At 44.1% G+C, this 23,673-nt stretch overlaps 2 protein-coding genes across 3 annotated transcripts in view; one reads left to right on the top strand and one right to left on the bottom strand.

Annotated features, from left to right (window-relative positions):
- LOC106968958 (uncharacterized PE-PGRS family protein PE_PGRS20-like) overlaps positions 1-2,657 on the bottom strand; it is a 28,614-nt gene extending 25,957 nt beyond the window's left edge. The window contains exons 1-2 of the mRNA XM_053201349.1: positions 2,600-2,657; positions 1,498-2,457 (exon numbers count right to left, since the gene is read on the bottom strand). Of these exons, the coding sequence (XP_053057324.1) occupies positions 1,499-2,457; positions 2,600-2,657 (1,017 nt within the window). The 3' untranslated portion in view covers position 1,498. The remainder of the gene's footprint in view (positions 1-1,497; positions 2,458-2,599) is intronic.
- YWHAB (tyrosine 3-monooxygenase/tryptophan 5-monooxygenase activation protein beta) lies at positions 1,943-23,554 on the top strand. 2 transcript variants are annotated; one of them, XM_053199905.1, is made up of 7 exons: positions 1,958-2,092; positions 5,542-5,596; positions 16,420-16,722; positions 18,902-19,025; positions 20,163-20,326; positions 21,159-21,254; positions 21,553-23,554. In XM_053199905.1, exons 3-7 carry the CDS (start codon positions 16,429-16,431, stop codon positions 21,607-21,609), a joined length of 735 nt encoding a protein of 244 aa, XP_053055880.1. In that variant the 5' UTR covers positions 1,958-2,092; positions 5,542-5,596; positions 16,420-16,428; the 3' UTR covers positions 21,610-23,554. The 2 variants fall into 2 exon arrangements, with proteins under 2 accessions (XP_053055879.1, XP_053055880.1); XM_053199904.1 differs by lacking the exon at positions 5,542-5,596 and having other exon boundaries at positions 1,943-2,092.
- The last annotated feature ends 119 nt before the right edge of the window (positions 23,555-23,673 follow it).

The raw sequence follows: 23,673 nt of genomic DNA, 5'->3' as shown, positions 1-23,673 counted from the left end.
CCAACCCAAGATGGATTGTGCCTTTCTCTCAGGCTCCCAAAATATCCTGGGCTTCATCTGCCACGTTGTATTTCAGTATCTGTTTGTGTCTGTCAATAGCTGTGGTCTGTTGACCTCTGGCCTAGAATGCAGAGATGATGAAAGCAGGGAATCCATGCAACCTGTTAGCAGACACTCAGGGGTGCCTGGCAAAAGGCACTTCGGTTCCCTCAACGCACTGATGACGTCATTTGGGTATAATTATCATGAGCCCTCTGCCCCACTAAGGCATTTTCTGGATAGGGGCAGAAGCCACAGTCAGATTACATTGCATTATTTCAACCTGAGCCAATCTCTAGATTACTGATCTTTTTTTGGTTTGCCAAAGATGGATCCCCATGGAGAAGTTTTTGCACTGGAAACTCTTCTGGGGTTCAAATCCTGCGGTTTTAACATCAAATCCGTGCTGTTTACATTACACAACACTCTCTTTCAATCTTGCTCATATTAAAAGTGTAGGGGTCACTGGCACAAATGCCTACATGCAGATACATAAATGAGAAAAGCAGACTCAGGTCGGGAGGGGACCCTGGCACTTTGAAAAGTCTCTGACCTAGAATGGACAGCCACTCCTTGGCTTCAGCCCATTGTTGCCACACAGGAATGTGAACGCAGTCCTGCCAGATGGAGTACTGATGCAGATTTCTGTTCACACGGAAATGTCTGTCTTTAAAAAATGTTGGCAACTAACACAAATGGTTTAGAAATACTGGAGCTGGCATATTGGGAGGATAGGGCATCATCCAGCTGAAATGGGGTTTTATCATGGAGGGGAAAGAGCAGGGAAAGGGAGAACCTTGACTGTCACCTGTCACACTCAAGGCGCTTATCAATAGTCTTCCAGGTCTGAGTAACCACCAAAGGATTTAAGCAAGAAAGGGAAGATAAGAATGGCATTTCTTAAAGATCACTTTGGCAGTTGATGGGGGCAGGGCTGAGGGTAGGGTGGTGAGTTAGAAGTCTGTAGCATTCAGCTAAGTAAGGGTAAAGGAGAGATGACAAAGGCCTATTTACTTTGTTCTTTCTCCTACCAGACTGTAAACTCCAAGACAGCAAGGCCCGTCTATCTCATGCTTGCTCTGTCTCCAGCACAGAACACAAAGCCTGCTCAGTAAATATTTGTTAAAAGAATGAATGAAAGGGAGGGAGAAGAGGTGAAAGACGTTCTGGAGAACTGAGTTCAATGGGAGTGGGGGCTGTAGAGGCCTGTTTCCTTCCCTTAAGCTTTCCCTAGGAGGCTTGGGAAGGGCGTGTCTCAACGAAGAGATCACAGAGACCCGCTTCAAAAAAAGAACCAAAGACTTGGCCGGTTCCAGTCCTGGTCCGGGCCACAAAAGAGCAAAATGGTCAGTACTGTTAAAGGGCTAAAGGGAAGATTAAGCGAAAATTGAGGGAAAAGCAATTTCTGTCCTTCCCTAGGTACAATATTCCCAAAACACATGGCGAAAGGGGACTGACCTCAGCCTCCGACCCGGTGGCGATTCCTTTTTGGGTGGGGAGGGAACGGATGACCCCGGAGACTGTGGTTCTTGTCCTGCCGGGTTCCGAGCCCAAGCAGAGAGCGCAGCACCTGGGGCTCACGCCCGCCCAAGCCCTCACCTTGCCCAGTCCCCAAGTTCCCACACGTTCCCTCCTCCCTCGGCTCCACCCCCTCTTCTCCCACCGCCTCTTTCCGCCCCCATTTCCGTCCCCCTCCGCCCGCCCCCTCCTCGCTCCGCGTCCGCGGCGTCCGGGTCTCCTCTCCCCTTCTCCTCCCTCCGTCAGCGCCCCTCTCGGGCGGCCGGGGCAACCCCGTGGCCCGCTCGCCCAATGAGGAGCCGGCGCAGGGGCGGGGCGGGGCTCGGACCGGAGCGGAAGTGGTGACCGGAGCGGAAGTGGAGCTGCCGCCACCGCCGCCGCCGATTCCGGAGCCGGGGTAGCTGCTGCCGCCGCCGCCGCCGCCGCCTTTGCAGCCGCCGCCGCTGCTGCCTGAGGAGTGGGCTTGGGAAGGAAGCGGTGACCCGCGCTCGGAGCTTCGCCCGCACTCACCTTTGCTCCCTGTTGTCCTCCCCCGGTGAGTGCGGTGCGGGGTCCGCCCGGGGCCCCTGGGGGCCCAAGCGCGAAGCTTTTCCCAGGCGCCGGCTGCCGTGGCGACGCGGGCGAACCCGCAGGTGGACCCCGGGAGGTGTTGGCGCGCGGCTTCCCCGGCCCCGCGAGGCCGCCTGCGGCGCAGGCCCGGCCTGGCCGCGGCCCCTCCCTGTTTCCGGGGCCGAGCCCCATCGCTCTCGGAAAGGCCTGGGCAGCTCTCGCCGCCTGCGGCCCTGCCCTGCGGGCGGGGTGCGGCTCCGAACGGGACCCGGAGGGACGTCGACCCGCGGACCCCCGACCCTCCATTCCCCCCCTCCCCAGCTTCGATCCCTGCGCGACCCCTCCCTGCTCCTTGGCGAAAACCGACCCTTTAAGCCCTATTAACCCTGTTCCTTGCTTTCTGGTTTCCAAAAATTAAAATTTAACCCAATACGGGCGAGTTTTCGAGGCCCAGGGCCTGTATTGACTCCCCTGGATGGGTAAGGGGTTTAACCTTGGGAGTGAGCAAAGGGGAAACCCCCTCCCACTTTGCAGTAAAGCCATTTCTTCATCGTTCGCTGGCTTGGGAGCCTAGCAGAACCCGAGATTCCCTGAGAAGCACAGGGTTGAGGTTTGAACCAAGAAAATGCATTTGTTGGAGCCGGTTACTGAGTCAGGCCTGATGCCCGGGAAAAAAATATCAGAGACTGAAAATCGGGAGTGTTTTCCCACGGTATTTACCGTCATTTAATGCCAAAGTCTTTTGTGTCCTCACCCAACATTTACCCATACTGTGTGTTAGCACGTTTTTAGGGCTGAAATTTGCCTGGTGCCCTCCCTGGTGATGGGGAAGGGGTGGGATTGATTTGGGCCCCTTATCTTTAGAGGATTGAGTACATCTTTGTTGCAAATGAAGAACTGAATGTAATGGGGTTTTCAAAGGTGGCAGTATTGGTAATTTGCCAGCGTTTCTGTAAAAATGCATGTCTCTTGTCCTTGGCTTCACTCCCTTTTTCTTTGGTAAGGCTAGGTAGCATCAGACTCTGATTTTACTTGTCCTGTGTGGGAGACGGAATTTGGCAAGATGATGTTATGAACATACAGAATCAGGCGGCCACAGGATCCAAAGCAGAAAGATGAAGCACTTTCAAGAACATGAAAATTGTCTGAATTTCTCACTGTGTCTCAATTGTTCATATGAAACCACACACATAGGCAGTTTATAGAACTGGACGCACAGCTACTCAGCTTTTTGCATTTTCTCTTTGGAAATTTATGTGTATACATAGTGCTTGATTATTAGTGATTTTCTTGACTGCTCCCAACGTACCCCATTTCTCAGGAATATCTCAGTTGTCTGAGCCCTCCTTTTTCTTGGATATTTTTCCCTAGCAGCATACAGAATGGTGAGGGTAAAACGTGTCAGTTTTTACTGAACCCTACTTAGAATTTTAGGTGTGGTCTTCCAAATGGAACGCTAATAATTCCTAGCAACCACTGAATTATTTTCCTAGACTCTCTTCGGTGAGATAAGAAACCATTCACCCATCTTACAGATGAAGTCTTTATGGGAAATGAGGTCATTTGGACTAGACCACACACCTAGTTTTTAGATTGAATATCCTCATTCATCAGGAGCAAATGTTTCTGGACTGTCAGCTCCTGGAGTATGGCTCCTACCCTATAATCTTCTGTACATTTCCCATCATGCAGTGCTTGTGTTATGTTGAAGCCATTTTAGAATTGGAGCTCTATAGATCAGGAAGGCAGCCTCCATAAAACCAGGCGGAGCAAATTCCCATGATGCTAGTTCTGGAGGCACAGTCTCCAGAGACTTGAGCCACTGCAAAAAGTGACTTTTGCCCAATTGGCTGTGGATATAGAAACAAAGAGCACTGGACTTGGAGTCAGATAAATTTGGTTCAGGTCTTGCCTATAGCATTTTCTAGCTGTGGGATCTTTAGCATGTTACTTAATCTCTGGTTCTTAGCTTCTCTATCTCCAGAGTTGTCCTGAGGCCTTTTTTACAAACTGTAAACTGCTAAATATAAGCTTTTGGTTTTGTTTTTTTTTTTTTTAAATCACAGAGTCCACTATTAATAGCTTTCTTTTTTCTTCAGCTGCATTCTCATGAGACCCATCCCTCCTTTATATACCTGTTGCTTTTCAAAAGTCGATATATTATTGTAGAACTTTATTTTGTATATAGCATCTCCAGTCTTTCTGAGCCTGTTTGCATCTGTACAATACAAATGGTAATATAGTCTTTGTTGTGTTGTGACAAACTCAATAATTAAAATAAGCATATGGGGTATAGTAGGTGTTTAATAAATGTTAGTTGACTATATCTGTGAATATACATATATAAAGCATAAATGCTACATAGTATAGACACAAGAATTCATCCATTTGTCTCCCAGTTCGTGAGTTTGAGCCCTGATTCATGCTCTGCTCTGACAGCCTGGAGCCTGCGTAAGATTCTCTTTCCCTCTCTCTCTGCCCCTCTCCTGCTTGCTCGCACGTGAGCTCTCTCTCAAATAAACTTAATTTTTTTTTTCAATGTTTATTTATTTTTGGGACAGAGAGAGACAGAGCATGAATGGGGGAGGGGCAGAGAGAGAGGGAGACACAGAATCGGAAACAGGCTCCAGGCTCTGAGCCATCAGCCCAGAGCCTGACGCGGGGCTTGAACTCACGGACCGCGAGATCATGACCTGGCTGAAGTCGGACGCTTAACCGACTGCGCCACCCAGGCGCCCCACAAATAAACTTAAAAAAGAACCCGTCCATTTGTAATTTATTCATCAGCTGATGAGGTAGCATCAGGTAATTAGTCTATAATAATAGTAATCACTTACACTGCCTACTGTGTGGCAAGCTTTGTTCTAAGCACCTTGCACATATTAACCAAGTCTTCATAACAACTAACAATAGGTAAGTACAATTAGCCCCATTTTACAGATAAGGAAATTGAGGCATAGAAAAGTTAGATAATTTTCCCAGGGGTGTATATACTTAGACCCATACACAGCACAAGGTAAGTAAGCACTGCAGCCAGAAATCAAACCCAGGCACTTTGGCTCTAATAATAGGTGTCTGCTAATGGTAGAACATGTTTTGTGTGAGCACCGTTTAGTTCGTAACGTTTCTTTACACATATCCTATTACAGTAAATGTGTTTGGGCAGGAATTTTAGGTATTTTTGAGGATAAATATCATGTAATACATTGGAGGGACCGTATTCATTCTGACCTGTAGGGATGATACTGCTGGTGTGCATCAGGAAGCAAGCTTATGAAGACCCCAGTGTTTCTAGCATTTGCTTCACATTAGGAAAAGGATTCATCAGTTACTTTGCGGCACACTGATTTATCTAATCCTAGGTTCTTTACCTAATGGGATGTGGTCAGGACTATCATCACTGATTTTGGCTTATCATACTACTTTTTTTTGTAGATTTTGATACTTTCCATATTTTGTTGGGGAGGAAGAGATGAAAAAATAAATCTACGTAAGTAGAGAGAAAATTATAATTTCCTGTTAGGCTACCTATTCTTTCAGTGGCATCACATTAGGCAGCTGTCCTTGAAATAAGGATACCCCAGACTTAACTAAGATTTACTTGTAAAGGGACTTTACACCCCTTGGTTCCTGCATTTTTGTGGGAGAGGTGGCAGTTCACACTAGCAAGGGGGCGAGAAATTTGTTTTTTAAAAGCACCTTCTGAGCATTACAACTATCTTGGTCTCTACAGGAATCTGGTTCTGGTAGTCATCTGTATGTCATGAGGGAGAAACTTTACAGTTGGAGCTGGATTCTAAGGGAATTTTTCTAAGGGGAATACTTAGGGAGGAAAAATAGACTAAAGTACTTTCTATTTTGGGATATGTGTGCTAAAAGCCAAGTAAGAAAGCTTACTGCTTTCTGGGCTAAAAGATCTTCTAATACAGGCATAGTTGTGTTTCTAATATGTACTTATAATGAGATGAGATTGATTGATGGTCTCAAGAGAACAAGTCATTCCCAACAGTAAGTTAGTGAGACAACCTTTTTTTTTTTTTTTAGATAATCTGGCCAGTTCTCTCTTATGTAAGTTTTTTTCCTGTTAGTTTTATTTCATTGTTTAACCTGAGAGACCCAACAGTAAAAGTTATTTCTGAATGGCCTTGACCGGGACAGAGGTAACAATAAAGTAGATATGAATCCTGGCCATTGTTCTATTTGCCCACAGACCTCAAAGCTTATTTGACAGTCTCTTGGGTTTTTGGCATATGCTATTTTTAACTCCTTAATTTTATTTTGATTTTTAAAGCTAGATGAATTAACGTAAGGCCGATTCTGAAATCTCACTGTAATAACTTTGTATGTTTTTTGAAAAGTTGTCCATTTTATCTTTTCCTTAAGTAAGCATTGGGAATCCTAGTTGAGCATTAGGAAGTAGTGCCACATAGAGGAAAGACCATGTGGCAGCTAATACCTGTGTGACCGTGGGCAGGTTACTCCTGGCATCTGTGAAAGGGGACAATGGCACCTACCTCATAGAATACTTAGGATTAAGTGAGTTGATAATAAAGGCCTAGTGCTTTACACATTTAGGCAAACCATAAATGATGGGTATTTTTGTTATTTATTAAATCAACAATCAACTGGCATGGACTTTTGAAAAGAGGAGATGGACAGAAAATATTCTAAGGGCTTGTTGAAACTCAGTTTGAATCTATAAATATAAAAATTGGGGGGTGCCTGGATGGCTCAGTCCATTAAGTGTCTGACTTCAGCTCAGGTCATGATCTCGCAGTTTGTGGGTTTGAGCCCGGCGCCGGGCTCTGCTGACAGCTCAGAGCCTGGAGCCTGCTTTGGATTCTGTGTCTCCCTCTCTGTTCCTCCCCGACTCATGCTTTGTCTCTCTCCCTCTCCCTCCTTTCCTCCTTTCCTCCTTCCCTCCCTCCCTCCCTCCCTCTCTCTCTCTCTCTCTCAAAAATAAATAAACATTAAAAAATAATTCAAATATTAGTAGCTGAGAAACATTAGTCAAAAAGTATAGTGTTGTCTTCTTATTGGAGCTAAGGTGGCTCTATTCAAAAAGTAGACTAAGGCAGAGTGTAAATATAGTCTGTATTTCATAGGTCAGATGTGGTCTACTTATCTCTGTCCACATAGGAAATAACAGCCTTGTGCACTTCTGTTAAAAAAGTGCATCGAGTGGCGCCTAGGTGGCCCACTCGGTCAAGTGGCCCACTCTTGCTTTTGGCTCCGGTCATGATTTTGAAGTCGTGTGATTGAGCCTGGTGTCAGGCTACATGCTGACAGCACGGAGCCTGCTTGGGATTCTCTCTCTCTCTTCCCCACTCATACTTGTGTTCTCTTTCTCTCTCTCTCTCTCTCTCTCTCTCAAAGTAAATAAACTTCAAAAAAAAAAAAAAAGGTGCATCAAGTGATGAAACAGTCCTACTCAGCATGGCAGGCATTATGCCACAAGTTGGGTGCCCAGAGATAAAGTCTGGATTCCTGCCTTAAACTCACAGTCCAGTGTGGGAGTCAACAAAGACATTTAGGGTAAACTATGCTAAGTGCTACTTTAGAAATAAGCATAGGTAAATTAACATGTGTCTTTCTTTTAAAAGTCTTTAAATAAATCCATTTGGATTTAAAAGAAATGAGGTGTGGGGGCGCCTGGGTAGCTCAGTCAGTTGAGCCTCCGACTTTGACTTCCTCTCAGGTCATGATCTCACAGCTCCTGAGTTTGAGCCCCTAGTCAGGCTCTGTGCTGACAGCTCAGAGCCTAGAGCCTGCTTCGGATTCTGTCTCTGCCCCTCCCCTGCTTGTGCGCGCACCCTGTCTCTCTTTCTCTCTCTAATAAACATTAAAAGCAAAAATGAGGTGTGTAGGTAAGTGTCCCTTCCCTGGCTGACCATGTTGGTTAGACTTTTGTGTGGCTGCTATTTGAGTGTTTACAGTGCGTAGAGACTGTTAAGTATTTTGCATCATGAACTGGTTTACTTCTTACAAAAACCATATTGTGTAGATTTTCCTGTTTTATGCATGAGAAAACAGACTCACAGAGGTCAGGTAACCTATAGAGTTGGGGTGTGGTACTGGTAGTTGGGCTGAGTCACTCCATTATGTCGGTGGGCTCAAAGCTTTTGAACCCTATTCACAAGATTGACCAGTTGAGCTGCGTTTATGGATCAGAATCAGCACATTGTCTTTTGGGATTGATCCTTTAAAGCCAAGATATCAATTGGTTGTCCTGTCTGCTGGGTTCACATTGTGTGACCTTGGGTATCACTTAATGCCTCCATTGTTTTAGTTTTGGCTAATTGGACATAATTAACAACAATATTCAACAACTGATGGGGAAGAGGGAAGAGATTTTGAAATAGAAGTTTTCCTCCACAATTCTGTGTTTGTGGACATCAGCGCTAATGATTTTGTATTTCGGACATGCTGTTTCATTTTCTGACAGCCTGCAGATGTTCGGACGGAATTAAGTTGGTGACATGACTCTGAATTTTGTGTGTTGAATGGCACACAGACATTTAAGTTTAGAGTGGGTGTTTTTCAGCGAGTAGTTTTCTTTAAGAGCTAGGAGTACTTCACTTTTTCTGGGTAGCACCCCCTGACCACCAGGTCCCATTGACTTTCTCACTTCTTCCTGCTTGTAGCTTGGCATCTGTTTTTCCTTCAGCAGAGTGACTCCAGAACTGTACCTTTGGCCTTATGGTGCTGTGGATGCTCTGTCCAGAATGGTGCGGCTGAACGCTAGTCAGAATTTACGATCCCTTCCTACCCCACGAAACTTGGGAGTCTAGATTTTTAAGGTGCTCCTGTCAGTGAGTTCCAAGAAAAGAGTTCATACTCAAAAAGAGTTTTTTCATTTGCAGTGATTTCAACACACACTGAATTATATGCACTATGTTTTTGTGAAGTAGCTTAAGGGTAAGAATGTGTCTACTTTCTTTCCTTTACTCCGACCCGGCACCTACTAGCCCTTTTTTTGCACATCATCTTATTTGATAGCAACTAATGTCTCCTTTTAACATTTGAGGAAACTGAGGCTCAGAGAAGTTACTTTAAACGTCGCCAAATTTCTCTTTTTGAAGCCCATATTTGTTGTATGTGGGGCTTTCCTAGAAACAGATTCCATTCCCGTGTGTTTCATAATTAGACACATGATAGACCATGGCATCCTTATTTTAAATTTCTAGCAAATTATTAAGCTCCGTTAAAGCTCAGTATTCTATTATTTAAAAAGAAAATTTTTTTAATGTTTATTTATTTTTGACAGAGAGAGAGAGAGACACACACACAGAGCATGAGCAGGGGAGGGGCAGAGAGACAGAGGGAGACCTAGAATCTGAAACAGGCTCCAGGCTCTGAGCTGTCAGCACAGAGCGCGACGCGGGGCTGGAACTCAACGGACTGCGAGGTCATGATCTGAGCCAAAGTCGGACACTCAACCGACTTTGCCACCCAGGTGCCCCAAAGCTCAGTATTTTAGAATTGAGCATGTCCTTTTCCTTGAAGACAAAACATAACTGAAAGTTAGATATAGCTGAAGGCCACATTTCACAAGGTCATTTTCAGTTCTTTTCTTCCTTTGCAAGGCTGCTTTTCTTTTTTTAATATGGATTAGCACTGGGTAGTCATTTTTATTTTTATTTTTTTCCTTCCTGTGCTTGGATATCTGCTTCAGGCTACTGCGAAATGGCCTCTCAGTATTCTGAACCTGGCTAAAAGAAATCCTCTAGGCAAAGAATTTTGAGATAGAGGGCCGTGGTTGGTTCGTAGATACTTTCATTTCAGCATTTACTGTCAGATTTGATGTTTCATGTATTTGAAGGAAATCCTGTTATTTCATGGGCACCCTCAGAATTATTCTTCATAATATCACTTAGCGGTATTTTACAAAAATGAAATACTTTTGTGCCTCTTTTTCTTCCTCTTCCAATTATATGTATCTCTTTAATAGATAAGTGACATTAATTCCCTTCTTTTAACAGGCCTGTAGTCTCGTACCAGCTATCCATCTTAACCGCTCTGCTCTTGGAGATTTAGCTTGTTTCCAGTTTTTCACTAAACATTGCTGATTTAATCGGCAAATGCTTCCCAGTCCTCTAAAGTGTTTACAGGACCTCATCCAGTGGCTTAGCAGAGATAGACACCCATCATCATCATATGGCTATGCTTGAGAACCGTTCTGAGGCATCCTCGTGTCGGCATTCCTGATTGGTGCCCAGCACAAGGAAGTCTGCTGGTACTCTGCCTGGTTTGATGTGTTGCGGCCTCCAACAGGTTTGCTCTGTCGTCTCTGAGCGGTTAGTGCCAGGCTGGATGGTGAGACCACAGCCTTTTAAGGTTTCGGGGAGGTAAATAAAGGACCTCTTGCTGATGTTTCTCTTGGTAGGACATTGGTTGAGAGTCTCAGAAGAAAAGTAGGTCCTGATTATAAACCGTCACTTCTTGGCATTCAATTCAAGAAAATTCAATTAGGAACTAATGAGCGAAGGTGTTATGGTTAACATGTGTGTCCACTTTGAGGCTGTTGAAGGCTGGAGTCTTATGTAGGAATGTTAACATTGTAACATACTCACTTCCTATACAAGAAGAATCTAGACTTGCTTTCCTTCTCCTGGGTTGAATGTTAAGTAAATAAATAAAAAACCGAGCTCACATCTGTGGGCCGGCACGGGGATGTGTAGGTACTGTTAGAGGAATAATAGTGCTTCCATTGGTTTCACACTATGCATTTCTTTTCAGAAAAAGATTTCCTTTAATTCCCTGCACCACCTCATCACAGCACCTCTTGTGAGCTAGATGTCATGTCTCCAGTGCACAGATTGGAAGGCTGAGATCGAACAAGCTCACGGGGCTTTGTAGTAGCACATCCCGCTCTTACACCTGGTCGTGTTGCCTTTCTGCCATAACCACATACAGCTACCCTGCTCTTTCTGCTCTCCCGGTACTGATTTGTTGAGAAAAGTTGAGAGATACTTATTTGAGCATTAGTTTTGTGCTTGGCACAGCGTTAGGCATTAAGTGAGGAACCAATGGGGAGCTTTCCTGTGAGGACATAACACGTGGGACTGTTGGTGAAGGGACCCTGCTCATCGTGTGTACCAGCAAACATATGGAATGTAGGCCCTGGACTGTGTCATAGGCTACAGGTACATTTGGATTCACAGGCTGGTCCATCAGCAGGGGCTGGGGTAGCCATGGAAGGCTTTCTAGCCAGGTGGATGGATAGGGTTTGCATAGGCAGGAAGTACAGAGGAGAGCATTCTAGACCGAGGAACTAAAAAAGCCCTTTCAGGGGTGTTTGAGCCTGACACGTGTAGGGTATTCGAGGGTCTTCTCCAGCCGGAGAGAAAGATCCATGTTGGAGAGTGGCCAGTGAGAAAGCCAGACCGGTACGGAAGAGCCACGTCGACAAAGGACTTCGAAGGCCGGGCAGAGTTTCGACTTGGTGGAGCTGCCGGAAGAGTCGTTGAGGGCGACTGAGTGAGGGTGGGGGCGGGACTAAGAGTTGCTTTGGCTTTTTTCTCTTTTTCTGTTGAAGTACAGTTGACTGGCCGTGGTACACTAGTTTCAGGTGAACAAGATAGTGACTCGACAAGTCTACACGTTAATGCTGTGCTCACCCGAGCGTAGCTGCCACCGGTCACCGTCCAACGCTCTTACAGTACCACTAACGATATTCCCTGTGCCATGCATGCCTTTGGCAGAGTAATTTTGGAGGAGGATGCAGGCGTACAAGGAATGAGGTACACACATTACGAGGATTTAATGTGCTTGTGAAGAATAGGTACTTGGTGTTTTGAATTATCTGAGCGGAGGGAAAACTGCCACATTTGCAGTTTTATTATTCCTTCGTTTGGGGATCTGTTCATGCAGCAGATGCCAGTTGATGCGGGTCGGGTGCAAGGTGCTGTGGGAGATCTGCCCTGAAGAGTTTATGGTGTGGTGAGGGACTTAGAGATAAATACGTATCATTTTAGTACTGAAGAAATGGGATAAGTCGTGAAGAGAGAGATAGATGAAATGCTTTGTTGAGAATATTTTCAGCTCGGAGCAGCTCTCTCCAGTAGAAATAGAATACAATCCTCACGTGTTTAAAATTTTTTGGTGGCTACATTAAAAAAGCAAAAAGCATGTGAGATTTACTTGAATAATTTTTTATTTTTTTGTTATTTTCAATTTTTTTTTGTTCGTTGGAGAAAGAGTGTGAGCAGAGGAGGGGGGCAGAGGGAGACAGAGACTCTTAAGCCGGCACCACGCCCAGCGCGGAACCCGAGTCGGGACTTGGTCCCGTGACCCTGGTATCATGACCTGAGCTGAAATCAAGAGTCCAGCACTTAACTGACAGCCACCCAGGTGCGCCTATTTTAATAGTTTTTTTAAAAACTTAACTCCACATATCCAAAATACCATGGTTTCCACATGTGACATAGCTACATGTGGCCGGTGGCTATCATGTTCGACATCTCCAGCTTGGTGGTTTCAGAAAGACTTCATGGGGGGATGGCACTCGGGCCACTCTCTGAAGAATTCTGTATGCTCAGTAGATGGGAAAGGACGTTCCAGGCAGAGGGAGTGGCTTCATGAGCAAAGACATGGAGACCGAAAAGCAGACTCCCAGGAAAACCATTTTGGCAGAAGCACAAATTGTGTGGAGGGCATGTTTTGGCAAAAGGCTGGAAAGATAGGCTGGAAAATCTTCAATGACGGGAGTGAATCTGACTACTATTGGCGGGAGGGAACTTTAAAGAATTTTGAGCAGGAAGTGACTCAGTCAGAGTTTTAAGAATGGGTCCGTTCTTTAAGACACCAAGAGGGCTGAAGGTAACAGGAGACTAAAGGCCCTGGGTCTGGGGAGACTGGAAAGGAGGCTTATTACAGATGCAGAACTAGGAACTGTTCCAGATCTCTCTCGTCTCCTGCCTTCCTCCAAACTGCTGGGTGTTGTGTAACCCATTTCCTGTTGAAATTGGTCTAGCTGCTTCAAAATCCGTGTTATATAAGTCAAAAGTTATGTAAGCAGTAGGCATCAGGACACTTGGCTGTGGATTTTGTTTGTTGTAGTTGTCGTGTGCCTGTGTGTGTATGAAATTAAAGTTTTTTAAACAGATGGGTACATTTTTGAAGACGTGTATTCAGTCTTAACATACTGTAATGGCTCTCAATGTCCAAGAAGCTCTTGCAACTTCTGAAGAAGCTTGAAATACTTGGCCCCGAAACAGCCCATATTTGATTTTGAGAAATAGGGCATGTACCTTTGGGAGCTCCCAGGGAGCAGTCAGGATTCTTCAGAGAGGTAGGATTCAACTTTTACTGTTTGGGAGGGGAGCTTAAGTGGGGGGCTGGCAAGGCCAAAGAGTCTCGTGGCATCTCTGGGGCAGTGTTGATCCTTTGTGTTTCTCTACTACTCTTTTATAATCCCGCATGTGATGGCTTGGCTCTGAATTGGCTTTGGGCCAGTACTTTATTAATTGGAATCTTTCCTGGTGGAGTTGCACAGGTGCTGTTCGATGAACTTCAGAGTGGGCCACTAAGTGATCGCTAACTTTGAATTCATCTGCAAACTGGAACATTTCTGCAGTTATTGAAAGTTAGCTTCTCTCAGAATGTTTCTCACTTTGAGGAACAGCGAAGATAGGATTATTTGCTGTCTGAAAGTCTGAACGACTTTGTGGTCAAGAAAATTAGACATAGTAAGTGTGTAATTTGAACACGAAGGATGGCGTCCTTTTGATGGACTTTGATCAGAGTAGACTAGGCTGTGTTGTGGCAGCCAACAGCACCAGCATCTCCATGACTTCACCCAATGACCATACTTCCAGTCCAGGGCCAGCCTGTAGGAGTCCCTGCACGACACAGTCACTCGGGGACTCAGGCTTCCGGCACTGCACAGCGTCTAGAGCACATGGCCTTCTAGGTGGCTGCTGTATAAGAAGAGAGCCTCTCCGATGACATACAGGCTTTCAATTGTCACCTGGAAATAGCATCATTGCCGCTGTTTGATTAGAACTGACGCTGTGCCCCTGGGGACTGCCGCAAAATGCAGAAGAGCAAATGGAATGTTTCATGAGGGTTATTATCTCTGTTACAGTCTCCCTCTAGTGACGTGGGTGAAGATGTCGGGCAGATCAGGTGAGACTTGCTTCACTGAGTGTGAGCTTAGAATTAGCAAGCCTTATGTAGGATGAGGCTCTGAGTATGACTTAGATCATAGGCAGTGGGAAGGAAAATAGTAGTTCTGAACTTAGAGAACCAAATCTGTCGGAATTGTCTAGGTTTGGGGCGTATCTTATCTTATGCTCCATCTAATAACACATTTTCATGTGATAGGGCCCTGTCTGTAGAATTTCTCGCTTAAAAATGCAGAAATACTTGAGGCAAAACCATGTTGTGAGGAGAGGTTGTACTTCCTTTGCTATTTTAAAATTATTAGTCATTTTCAGAGTCTTAAATTGTGATGCTGTGTATATGGTAATGAAAGAATTTGGGTTTTCTGTTTTATCTTTTAAAGATTTTATTTTTAAGTAATCTCTACACCCAGCATGGGGCTCGAACTCACAACCCCAAGATCAAGAAAGAGTCTGACTGAGCCGGCCAGTCACCCCTGAAAGAATTTGTTTTAAAAATACTGATAACTCCGGAGTGCCTGAGTGGCTCAGTTGGTTGGGCGTCTGACTCTTGATATTGGCTCAGGTCATGATCTCAGTTTGTGGAGCCTGTTTGGGATTCGTTCATTCTCTCTCTCTCTCTCTCTCTCTCTCTGCCCCTCCCCCATGCTCTCTCAAAATAAGTAAACTTTAAACAGATACTGATATTCCTACTATTATTTAAAGTAGTATTTTCCCTTTTTGTACCTAAGATAATAGTATATTTGTGCACCGTGGCACAGAGGGACATATCAAAATTTAAACTAACAGTACGTAAAACAAACTTTTGGTTCTTTTTGTTTAACAAAATTTTTTAGCTACATATTATCCAAAAACTGAATTCTCTGTAAATAGTGATTATTGTGAGGAATTGACTAAGGTGAGGTGAATAATTTGAGGCATATTAACTGATGGGTGTCTAAAAGGTTTGATAAGCTGAGGTCACTGAAAGTGACTATTCCAAATTTTTTTTTTTAATTTTTTTTAATGTTTGTTTACTTTAGAGAGAGAGCGCGCGCCAAACGGGAGAAGGGCAGAGAGAGGGAGACACAAAATCTGAAGCAGGCTCCAGGCTCTGAGCTGTCAGCACAGAGCCCGATGCGGGGCGTGAACTTGGAAACAGCACGATCATGACCTAGGCCAAAGTCAGACACTTACTTACCCGACTGAGCCACCCAGGCGCCCCTCAAAAATTTTTTTTAAATGAACTCAGTTATGGTTTGAAGTTCTGTTGCTATGCATCTTGAATGCATTCCTCTTACAACCTATGCCATATACAAAATTAGTGCCTGATGCTTGTTTGTAATGCTCTAAACTTCTCAAAGCACCTTCACATAGATCAGGTCATTTGTTTCTCACGGCAGCGCCACGGAGAGTAGGTAATGTTCTTACTTTCCAGTAAGGAAATTGAAGCTCTCAGAGGTTAAGTGATGTGACCAAGGTCATATTCCACTTGTAAGTAGCAGAGCCGGTGCTGGAGAGAGCTGAATCTGCCTGCCTTTGGTTTATGCTCTTGTCTACAATGTGTCCTTGTAACAAAGTTAGCAAAGTGCAGAAGATCCGGTAACAATGGCTCCTATTTTTAGGTGCCGGCTCTTGATGGGCACTACCAAATGTAACAGTTAAAGCTCTAGCTTTGCTTTAAAATTAATGGAAGCAATCATCACACTTCATCACACGTAAGGTGTTTTTCTCTGTACTATGGGGAAAAAGTCATACTGGTCAAAACCAGACAGTTCTGGAAAGAAGTTAAGGATGTGTGTTTAGCATAAGCCTCTAAAGAAATAGTTGGTACAGCAGCCCCCATGTGCTGGGAAGGCAGACAGACACGTGGGGACAGAGACGAGTCTCCAGGGGTCTCTCAGCAGGGTTGTCCAGAGCCTTCTCCGAACCTCCATTTCTTCACCTCAAAAAGGGGAAAGGGATTGTTGTGAACATATCTACTCTTGGTTAAAAACAAAAAACAAAAAAAAACACCCTAGAAAACTTAGCAAAGTTCTTAACCCTGTAAGTGCTCATGTTCAGCATTGCCGAGGGCTTTTGGAAGCACACGTTTCGTATCTAGGTATGATTCTCACCACACGGTTGGAAGAAGATTTACATTGCATTTCCTGGGCCCTGAACCCTGACACTTGCTTCCTCTCTTTTTTCTCTCTTGCTCCTGTTCTAGGGAACGACCATGGATAAGAGTGAGCTGGTACAGAAAGCCAAACTTGCTGAGCAGGCCGAGCGCTACGACGATATGGCTGCGGCCATGAAGGCGGTCACGGAGCAGGGGCACGAACTCTCCAATGAGGAGAGAAACCTGCTCTCTGTGGCCTACAAGAACGTGGTGGGTGCCCGCCGCTCTTCCTGGCGCGTCATCTCCAGCATCGAGCAGAAGACAGAGAGGAACGAGAAGAAGCAGCAGATGGGCAAAGAGTACCGGGAGAAGATAGAGGCCGAACTGCAGGACATCTGCAATGACGTTCTGGTAAGAGGCCAGTGCTTCTGTTGCAGATAGTGATTTCCAGACAGTATCGATTTAATGTGCAAATACAAACTCTCAAACGACTTCTGAGAGAAAGGTGTTGGAATGTACTGGAAAGCTGCAAACCAGTTGCAACTAATTTGTGAGCGTATGATGTGATTTCTCTCACCTCTTATTTGATCAGAGGTTGCTCATCACAAATGGGGTGTTTTCCCCTCCCCTCAAAAAGACCTATGATAAACAGGAACACTGAGTCAGCATCCCTCCATCTTTTCTTTAGAAACCGCGTCCAGATAGGCAGGATGCCAGGTAGGTGCAGCCACAGATAGGCTGTTCTGTATGTCAGGCTGAGTGGTGATGTCCTCTCCAGCAGGGGAGACTGGAGCAAGAAGCTGAGCTCCCTTTCACCCTCTCCCAGTCGCGTCTGCACAGTGTACAGGCCTGAAAGTTAGCCGCGCCCGTCAGTTTGGCCTGTGTTCCGAAGCCAGATCAGATGCGGTTGGGGATTGTCCTCTCCTGGGTTTTAGATAAGCCTTGGTCAAGTGATTGATTCTGAACTATTTCACTCTGACCACAGTCTGGGGTTGGATGGGAGGGGTGCGTATCCTAGAGCAAGTCATGATCATATTGTCTTTCCCTCACATCCTGAGCCCACTGGGAACTTTCTTTTTCTTCCAGGTGAAATCAGGTAAAAATGAACGGTGAGGGCTGCTTTGAAGGGAAAAGGAATTCACACTTGTGGATCTACCTCCTCCCCTGCTGGCTGCCTCTCCGAATTACTGCCCATGACACCTTTCTTTTGAAAACCAGTACAAAGCTTGTCAGCCATCAGGCAGTACTCCTCCTCCCTAACCCATAAGGAGTCACACCCTGTCTGTCTGCAGAGAGTATTAAAATGACGACTGCCCCTTGCAGCTTCTCACTCTGATTGACTAAATTCCCTTACAACTAAGCTTTTGCATTGAGCTGCCCTTCTTATGAGACTCATGGTGTAAGAGTGTCATGGCTAAATTTGTTGCCTGTTCGTAATTTGGGGGTTTGTTAATGGTGCACTAATTCCTGAATGTTAGGTACATCTGGTATTCAGATGAAGTATGGCATGCATTCCAAGGGCAAGAAAGTTCCATAATTCCTGAAATGTAGACCAGCTTTTAAGAGCATCTGAAAGAATGTGAAGAAAAGCATGGTACTTACTGCCTCTTAACCAGTTTTTCAGGATGCCACATTCTAAAACAACTCTTCGAAAATATTGCTCTGTATACGAAGCTTGGACTCCTTCAGAACTGCTTTTGTTGTAAGCATAAATGTTTAAAGGAATTTATTATTAATAATAGTATTAGCTACTTTTTGAGTGCTTACTACGTGCCAGGCAACGTGTTAAGCGCTTCATATACACTAGCTCATTTATCCTCATAATTATCCTAGAAGATGGCTATTATGCTTCCCCATTGTATAGCCGGGAAAACTAAGGCACAGGTGCTTAAATACAGGGTCACAGATAGTAAGTGGCAGAGGAGGGATTTCTACCCAGGTCCGATTGATTTTCAACTTAGTTTTTGGCACTTTTGCTCTATTACTGCCTTTTTCCTCCCAAAAGGTAAAGATTTTTTTTTTTTTTTAATTACAGAAGTAATACAAGTTCATTGTTTTTAAAAGGGGTGGGGGGAGCCAGGCAGAAGAGTATAAATAAGAGAGTAAAAATCATTTCTAATCCTGTCACATAGAGAACCATTATTAACATCTTGATAAATATCCCTCAAGAGTTTTCCCTTCCATATTTGCGTGTGCACATACATATTTTAATATTCAAATAGGATTCATGTGGTATTTATAATCCTTTTTTCTTTTTTTTTTCCACTGACTTGTTTTGAGAACCTTACCATGTTATCAGTGTGGTTCTGCATCGTCATTTTTAAGGCCTTACGTAGCATTCCATTGTGTGGCTATATTTTAATCAACCCCTTGTGGATGGTCAGAGTGATTTTTAACAGAAGGACACAGGCATCTGCTGTTATGACCTGGGCTAAAAACCACTTAAAAGCTTTGGATGGAAATTATGTTTTTTGAAATCTTCAAAAATATTATTTAGAAGTGGTAGTATATGTTTTGAACCTCAAACATAGTTATAACATCTTCTAACTAATATTTCCAGATTCTTAACAGAATGTGAATCATTTTTTAGGAGCTGTTGGACAAATATCTTATTCCCAATGCTACGCAACCAGAAAGTAAGGTGTTCTACTTGAAAATGAAAGGAGATTATTTTAGATATCTTTCTGAGGTGGCATCTGGAGACAATAAACAAAGTAAGTAACTTTTTTTTTCTCCTTAGAAATTTGACCAGTAGTGGAGCCAGTCTTCCTTTATAAGAATTTTAAAACCGTTTTGGGGCGCCTGGGTGGCACAGTCGGTTAAGCGTCCGACTTCAGCCAGGTCACGATCTCGCGGTCCGTGAGTTCGAGCCCCGCGTCAGGCTCTGGGCTGATGGCTCGGAGCCTGGAGCCTGTTTCCGATCCTGTGTCTCCCTCTCTCTCTGCCCCTCCCCCGTTCATGTTCTGTCTCTCTCTGTCCCAAAAATAAATAAAAAAAACGTTGAAAAAAAATAAAAAAAAAAATGCTTTAAAAGAATTTTAAAACCGTTTTTGCTTTGTTCCTTATAGACACTGCTGTCACAGTACTGAAAATTTTGAAGACCACAGCACTGTGCTGACCTGTGATTAGCAGGGTCATGGGGAGTGATAAATCAGAATGTATCTAAGGGGGAAACAGGGCATGAAAAGTGTGGCGCACTAGTGTGTTTAAAGAGATCCTTTTCTTTTAAAAAAAAAAAAAAGGCTCGTTGTTGAAACTTTGAAGTATCTGGTAGCCTAGAACCGCTATAGTAAATAGTGATGCATTTCTTTCATCACATACGCGTTTTCGTGACGGTGATAACTACAGCTGTGCTTTTATTTAAGTGCCTGCTACGTGCCAAGTATTCTAGAATCTCGTTTATTCCTTACAGAACTCTAGGAGTTGCGGTGGGAATCTGTTCATTTTCTGATAAGGAAACCAGGGCTCATGGAAGTTTTCACGTGCTCCAAACCCCACATCTAGTGAATAGGAGTTGGAATTCGAGTTTGGGTCTGTTGACTCCAAAGTCCATGATTTTTCCGCTGGAGCGTATTGTTTCCCGTGTTCTGTCTTGTTAAAGGTTATTTCTGTATTTCTTTACTGCTTTAGGAGACTTTGTCCTAATTGTTTTCATTTTCTCCCAAAGCATGTCATGTAGTACTTGGCTGAGAGTATACATTTAACGAATGGTTGTTAATCGAATGGCGGAGACACCCCTCATTTGATGGTTCCTCAGCCACGCCCAGTGTGGTAAAATAACTAGATGGTGGTCCAATGTGCGATGCACCTGGGAAAGAACCTCCCCTTTAATGTTCTTATCTTTCTTATAGCCACTGTGTCGAACTCCCAGCAGGCTTACCAGGAAGCATTTGAAATTAGTAAGAAAGAAATGCAGCCTACACACCCAATTCGACTTGGCCTGGCACTGAATTTCTCAGTCTTCTACTATGAGATTCTGAACTCTCCTGAAAAGGCTTGCAGCCTGGCAAAAACGGTGAGAAAGACCTTCTCTGCTTTCTGATCACAGGAAAACTGTGTGTGTGTGTGTGTGTGTGTGTGTGTGTGTGTGTGCGCGCGCGCGCGCTTCGTTGGTTTTGGTTTTGTGCTTGTTTTTTAAGAATTTGTTTTTATTACCTGAATTTAAGAAAATTCAGGAGGAAGGTAGTGTGTTATTTCTTGTCAAGCTCTGGGCTCTGTAGGCGCTGTTAGGTATTCTGTTTCTCATACCAAGATTTGAAGTTACTACTATGTAAACCAAAGAAAGAAATCAGACCAGGTTTTCTTTGTGTGCTGGGTTACCTCCTATCTTCTGTTGGTAACTCAGCTGTCTTTTCTACATATTTTTTAGTCTTTGAACATGCACACTGTTATTTAAGAATTTTTTAATCCGGAAAAGTTGTATGAAATGAACTCTCTAAGGTCTGGCACTTAATTGAATCAGATTTAGTGGTGTGAACTTCCGTTCTCTTTATTCCCTGTATCCAGACCTTTGGAGTTTTAGTAAAGAAAGAAGAAAAGGGTTACTGGAAATATCTTTGGCAGTTAAAAAGTTATGTGAATTTGTGCTGGGTTGACAGTAACACCTGCTATCTTCTCACATACAGTGAAGTTCTCAGCTAGGACTTTTTTGTCATTGTTCGTTGGTGCTTTATGAACATGCATTATCTGTTTGCTGAAACAGCTAGCAAACAAGGTCGTAATAGCCTCAGTTCCCCCAAAGTACGGTACTGGAGAAGAAATTGTATTCACTTGTTAACAGAAAAAAAATGGGGCTAAACTAGCTCCAGAGAACCTGTGACAGCTTTGCTAAAGGCTCTTTGTTTTAGGCATTTGATGAAGCAATTGCTGAATTGGATACACTGAATGAAGAGTCTTACAAAGACAGCACCCTGATCATGCAGTTGCTTAGGGACAATCTCACTGTAAGTATTGCTGGTTTGTGCAGCTGTTTCTGGAGGGTGTATAATCTTGTTCCTACTCACTGTTGCCCAAGACTCAAGGGGATCTGTACCCTGTAAGTACAGTTAAAAGTATTAAAATTGTTAAATTGGTTAGAAATGACTGCTGAAGTTTTGACCTTTGCAGTCTCCCTGTCTTCAATAATACAGGAAGAATTTTAAGCAGTGAAGATGGAAGATAAGCTGACACAGACTGGGCCTACCTCGCTGAGTAAATTTGAGTAGCCCTATTTTGATTCGAGCTCTGTTTTTCTCTTTTCAGCTGTGGACGTCGGAAAACCAGGGAGATGAAGGAGATGCTGGGGAGGGAGAGAACTAATGTCTGTTGTGCTTCGTGATCTGTTCAATGTCACTCTGTACCCTCCACATATATCCCTTTTGTGCGATAAAAAGAAAAAAAAAAAGGAGTCGTACGTCGACTTTTAATTTTTCACAGCCTCAGCCTAGCAAAATGGTCCATGGGATAAACAGCTGGCGTTTGTATCTAAAACTCCGATTGGTCACATAAATGCCACGGCATTCTGAAGTTTTTATTTTGATTAACATTGACAGGATTACTGTGTGTTGAATTTTTTTTTTTTTAACTGAACACTGTGATTATGGGGTTTTGTAACTTAGCAGACCTCTTACTGGTAGAAAAAAATAGACCTGAATTATGTGTAACTTTTTGGAAAGTTTAATCTGATATCCAACTAGTCCCTGAACTACAGTTCCATTGTAAAGTTGTACAGAAAGTTATAGAGATTATATTGTGACGCTGGGGCGCGGAGTGAGACACCTGTCCTGTGACATTCAATTGTGACAGCAACTCAGAGTAGTTCTGCCTGTGTTTTGGGGATTACAGGCGCTTGGCCAGTCCGGGCTGTTGCCAGTCAAAAGTTCGTGACTGCAGACGTCCACAGTGTCTTCCTCTGAGTAAACTCGAAGCCTGAAATGGAAACTCTTTGTGGCAGATAATTGGGTTTTGACCCCGTGAAAAGGTCCAGTGCTCCTGGAACACGTGTTGTGTGATGTGTGGCTAACACCCCCTTCCTACAGCCGTCATACTGATTTGTCTTATGCTCCCGTGGTGGAATCTGTTTTCCTTATAACCAGGAGCTAGAGTGCAAAAAGCTGTGTGTGTAGCCTATCAAAAAGGCCGCCTCTGTTTCCTGGGTGATACCTTTAAGAGTAATGTTCTGCAGAGATTTCCTCTCACTTGAGAAGTACTCAATCTTCAGGTGCTTCCTAGCTCCTGGCTTCTAAATTTTGAAATCGAAACATTCTTCCCACTGTCCCTTTTGACTGTTGACTTCGGTATTCTTTTCCCTCTTTAAGTTTCTGTCCTGCTTCCTGACACCGTTTTCTTTTTGAATCCTGCCGTTGTCTTCCGTTCATCATCGGATGTAATCCCATCTGGGCAGGGATGGGGGCCTGCAGGGAGTGAGCAGAGTTGTTGAGCACTTTGGTCAGCAGGCGGCGCTTCAAAGAGTTTCTGAGAAGAGCTCCCAGCACACAGCTCTGGCTTCTTCCAGTTCTCAGCACGCTTGTTGCTCTTCAATCATACAGAAACCTGAATGAAAAAAGTATTTTTAAATATCCATGATTTCTCCCTGTATTGCAGCCAGCCCTGATAATGCTTGTTAGTACCTGTCACCAGATCTCCCAAGTGTGCCTCCTCCAGCCAAGTTCACAGACCTGTTTGAACAAGACCCTATGATGCAGGGAAGTTGCATGAACGCCGCAGTGGGGAGAGTCCAGAATAGCCAGGCCTACCAGTCTCACAGTTCCCCCCTCTCCCTTGAACATTCCACGTAGCCGTAGTGTCCACCTGTTTGTCCATCTGCTGAAATGAGAAAAGAAACATTCATGCACTGATTTAAAACAAACCAAAAGAAAAAAAAAAAAAGGAAAAACAAAAAAACCCCAAAAAAATCCCTGCCCCCCCCCCCCGCCCCTTCTAGCTGAACAAAAATGTGCAGTTAATACTTGGCGCTTGAAAATGCAGTAGTGAATGTGGAACGAGCCTGTCTGTATATCTGGTAGCTCTTTCTTGCTTTGTGTTTCCTCACCAGTATTCTGCCTCACGTTTGCTTCTGTGACGGTTATATTGCCGAGCAAGCACACCTGTGGTTGTGAAAATAGTATAGCAAAAAAAGAAAAATCCCCGGTTACCGATGTACTAGATTTGTGTATGTCTTTTCAACAGTTCTAGTTTCCACCTTACATGGAATAATCAGGAAAAGTGTAAAAATTCAAAAGTGAAATAAAAAATTTTATCAGTTGCCTGTGAATTGATCTATGGCGCCATCTCTCTCACTACCAGAACTAGCTACCTCTTCTGATCACACTATTTTTGGCTCAATTCTTTCTTTAGAAGTAGGAAACATCCTTATTTCATCCC

The sequence above is a fragment of the Acinonyx jubatus genome, chromosome A3 (assembly GCF_027475565.1).
Source record: "Acinonyx jubatus isolate Ajub_Pintada_27869175 chromosome A3, VMU_Ajub_asm_v1.0, whole genome shotgun sequence".
Taxonomy (NCBI): Eukaryota; Metazoa; Chordata; class Mammalia; order Carnivora; family Felidae; genus Acinonyx; species Acinonyx jubatus.
This window is presented reverse-complemented; position numbering and strand designations above follow the sequence as displayed.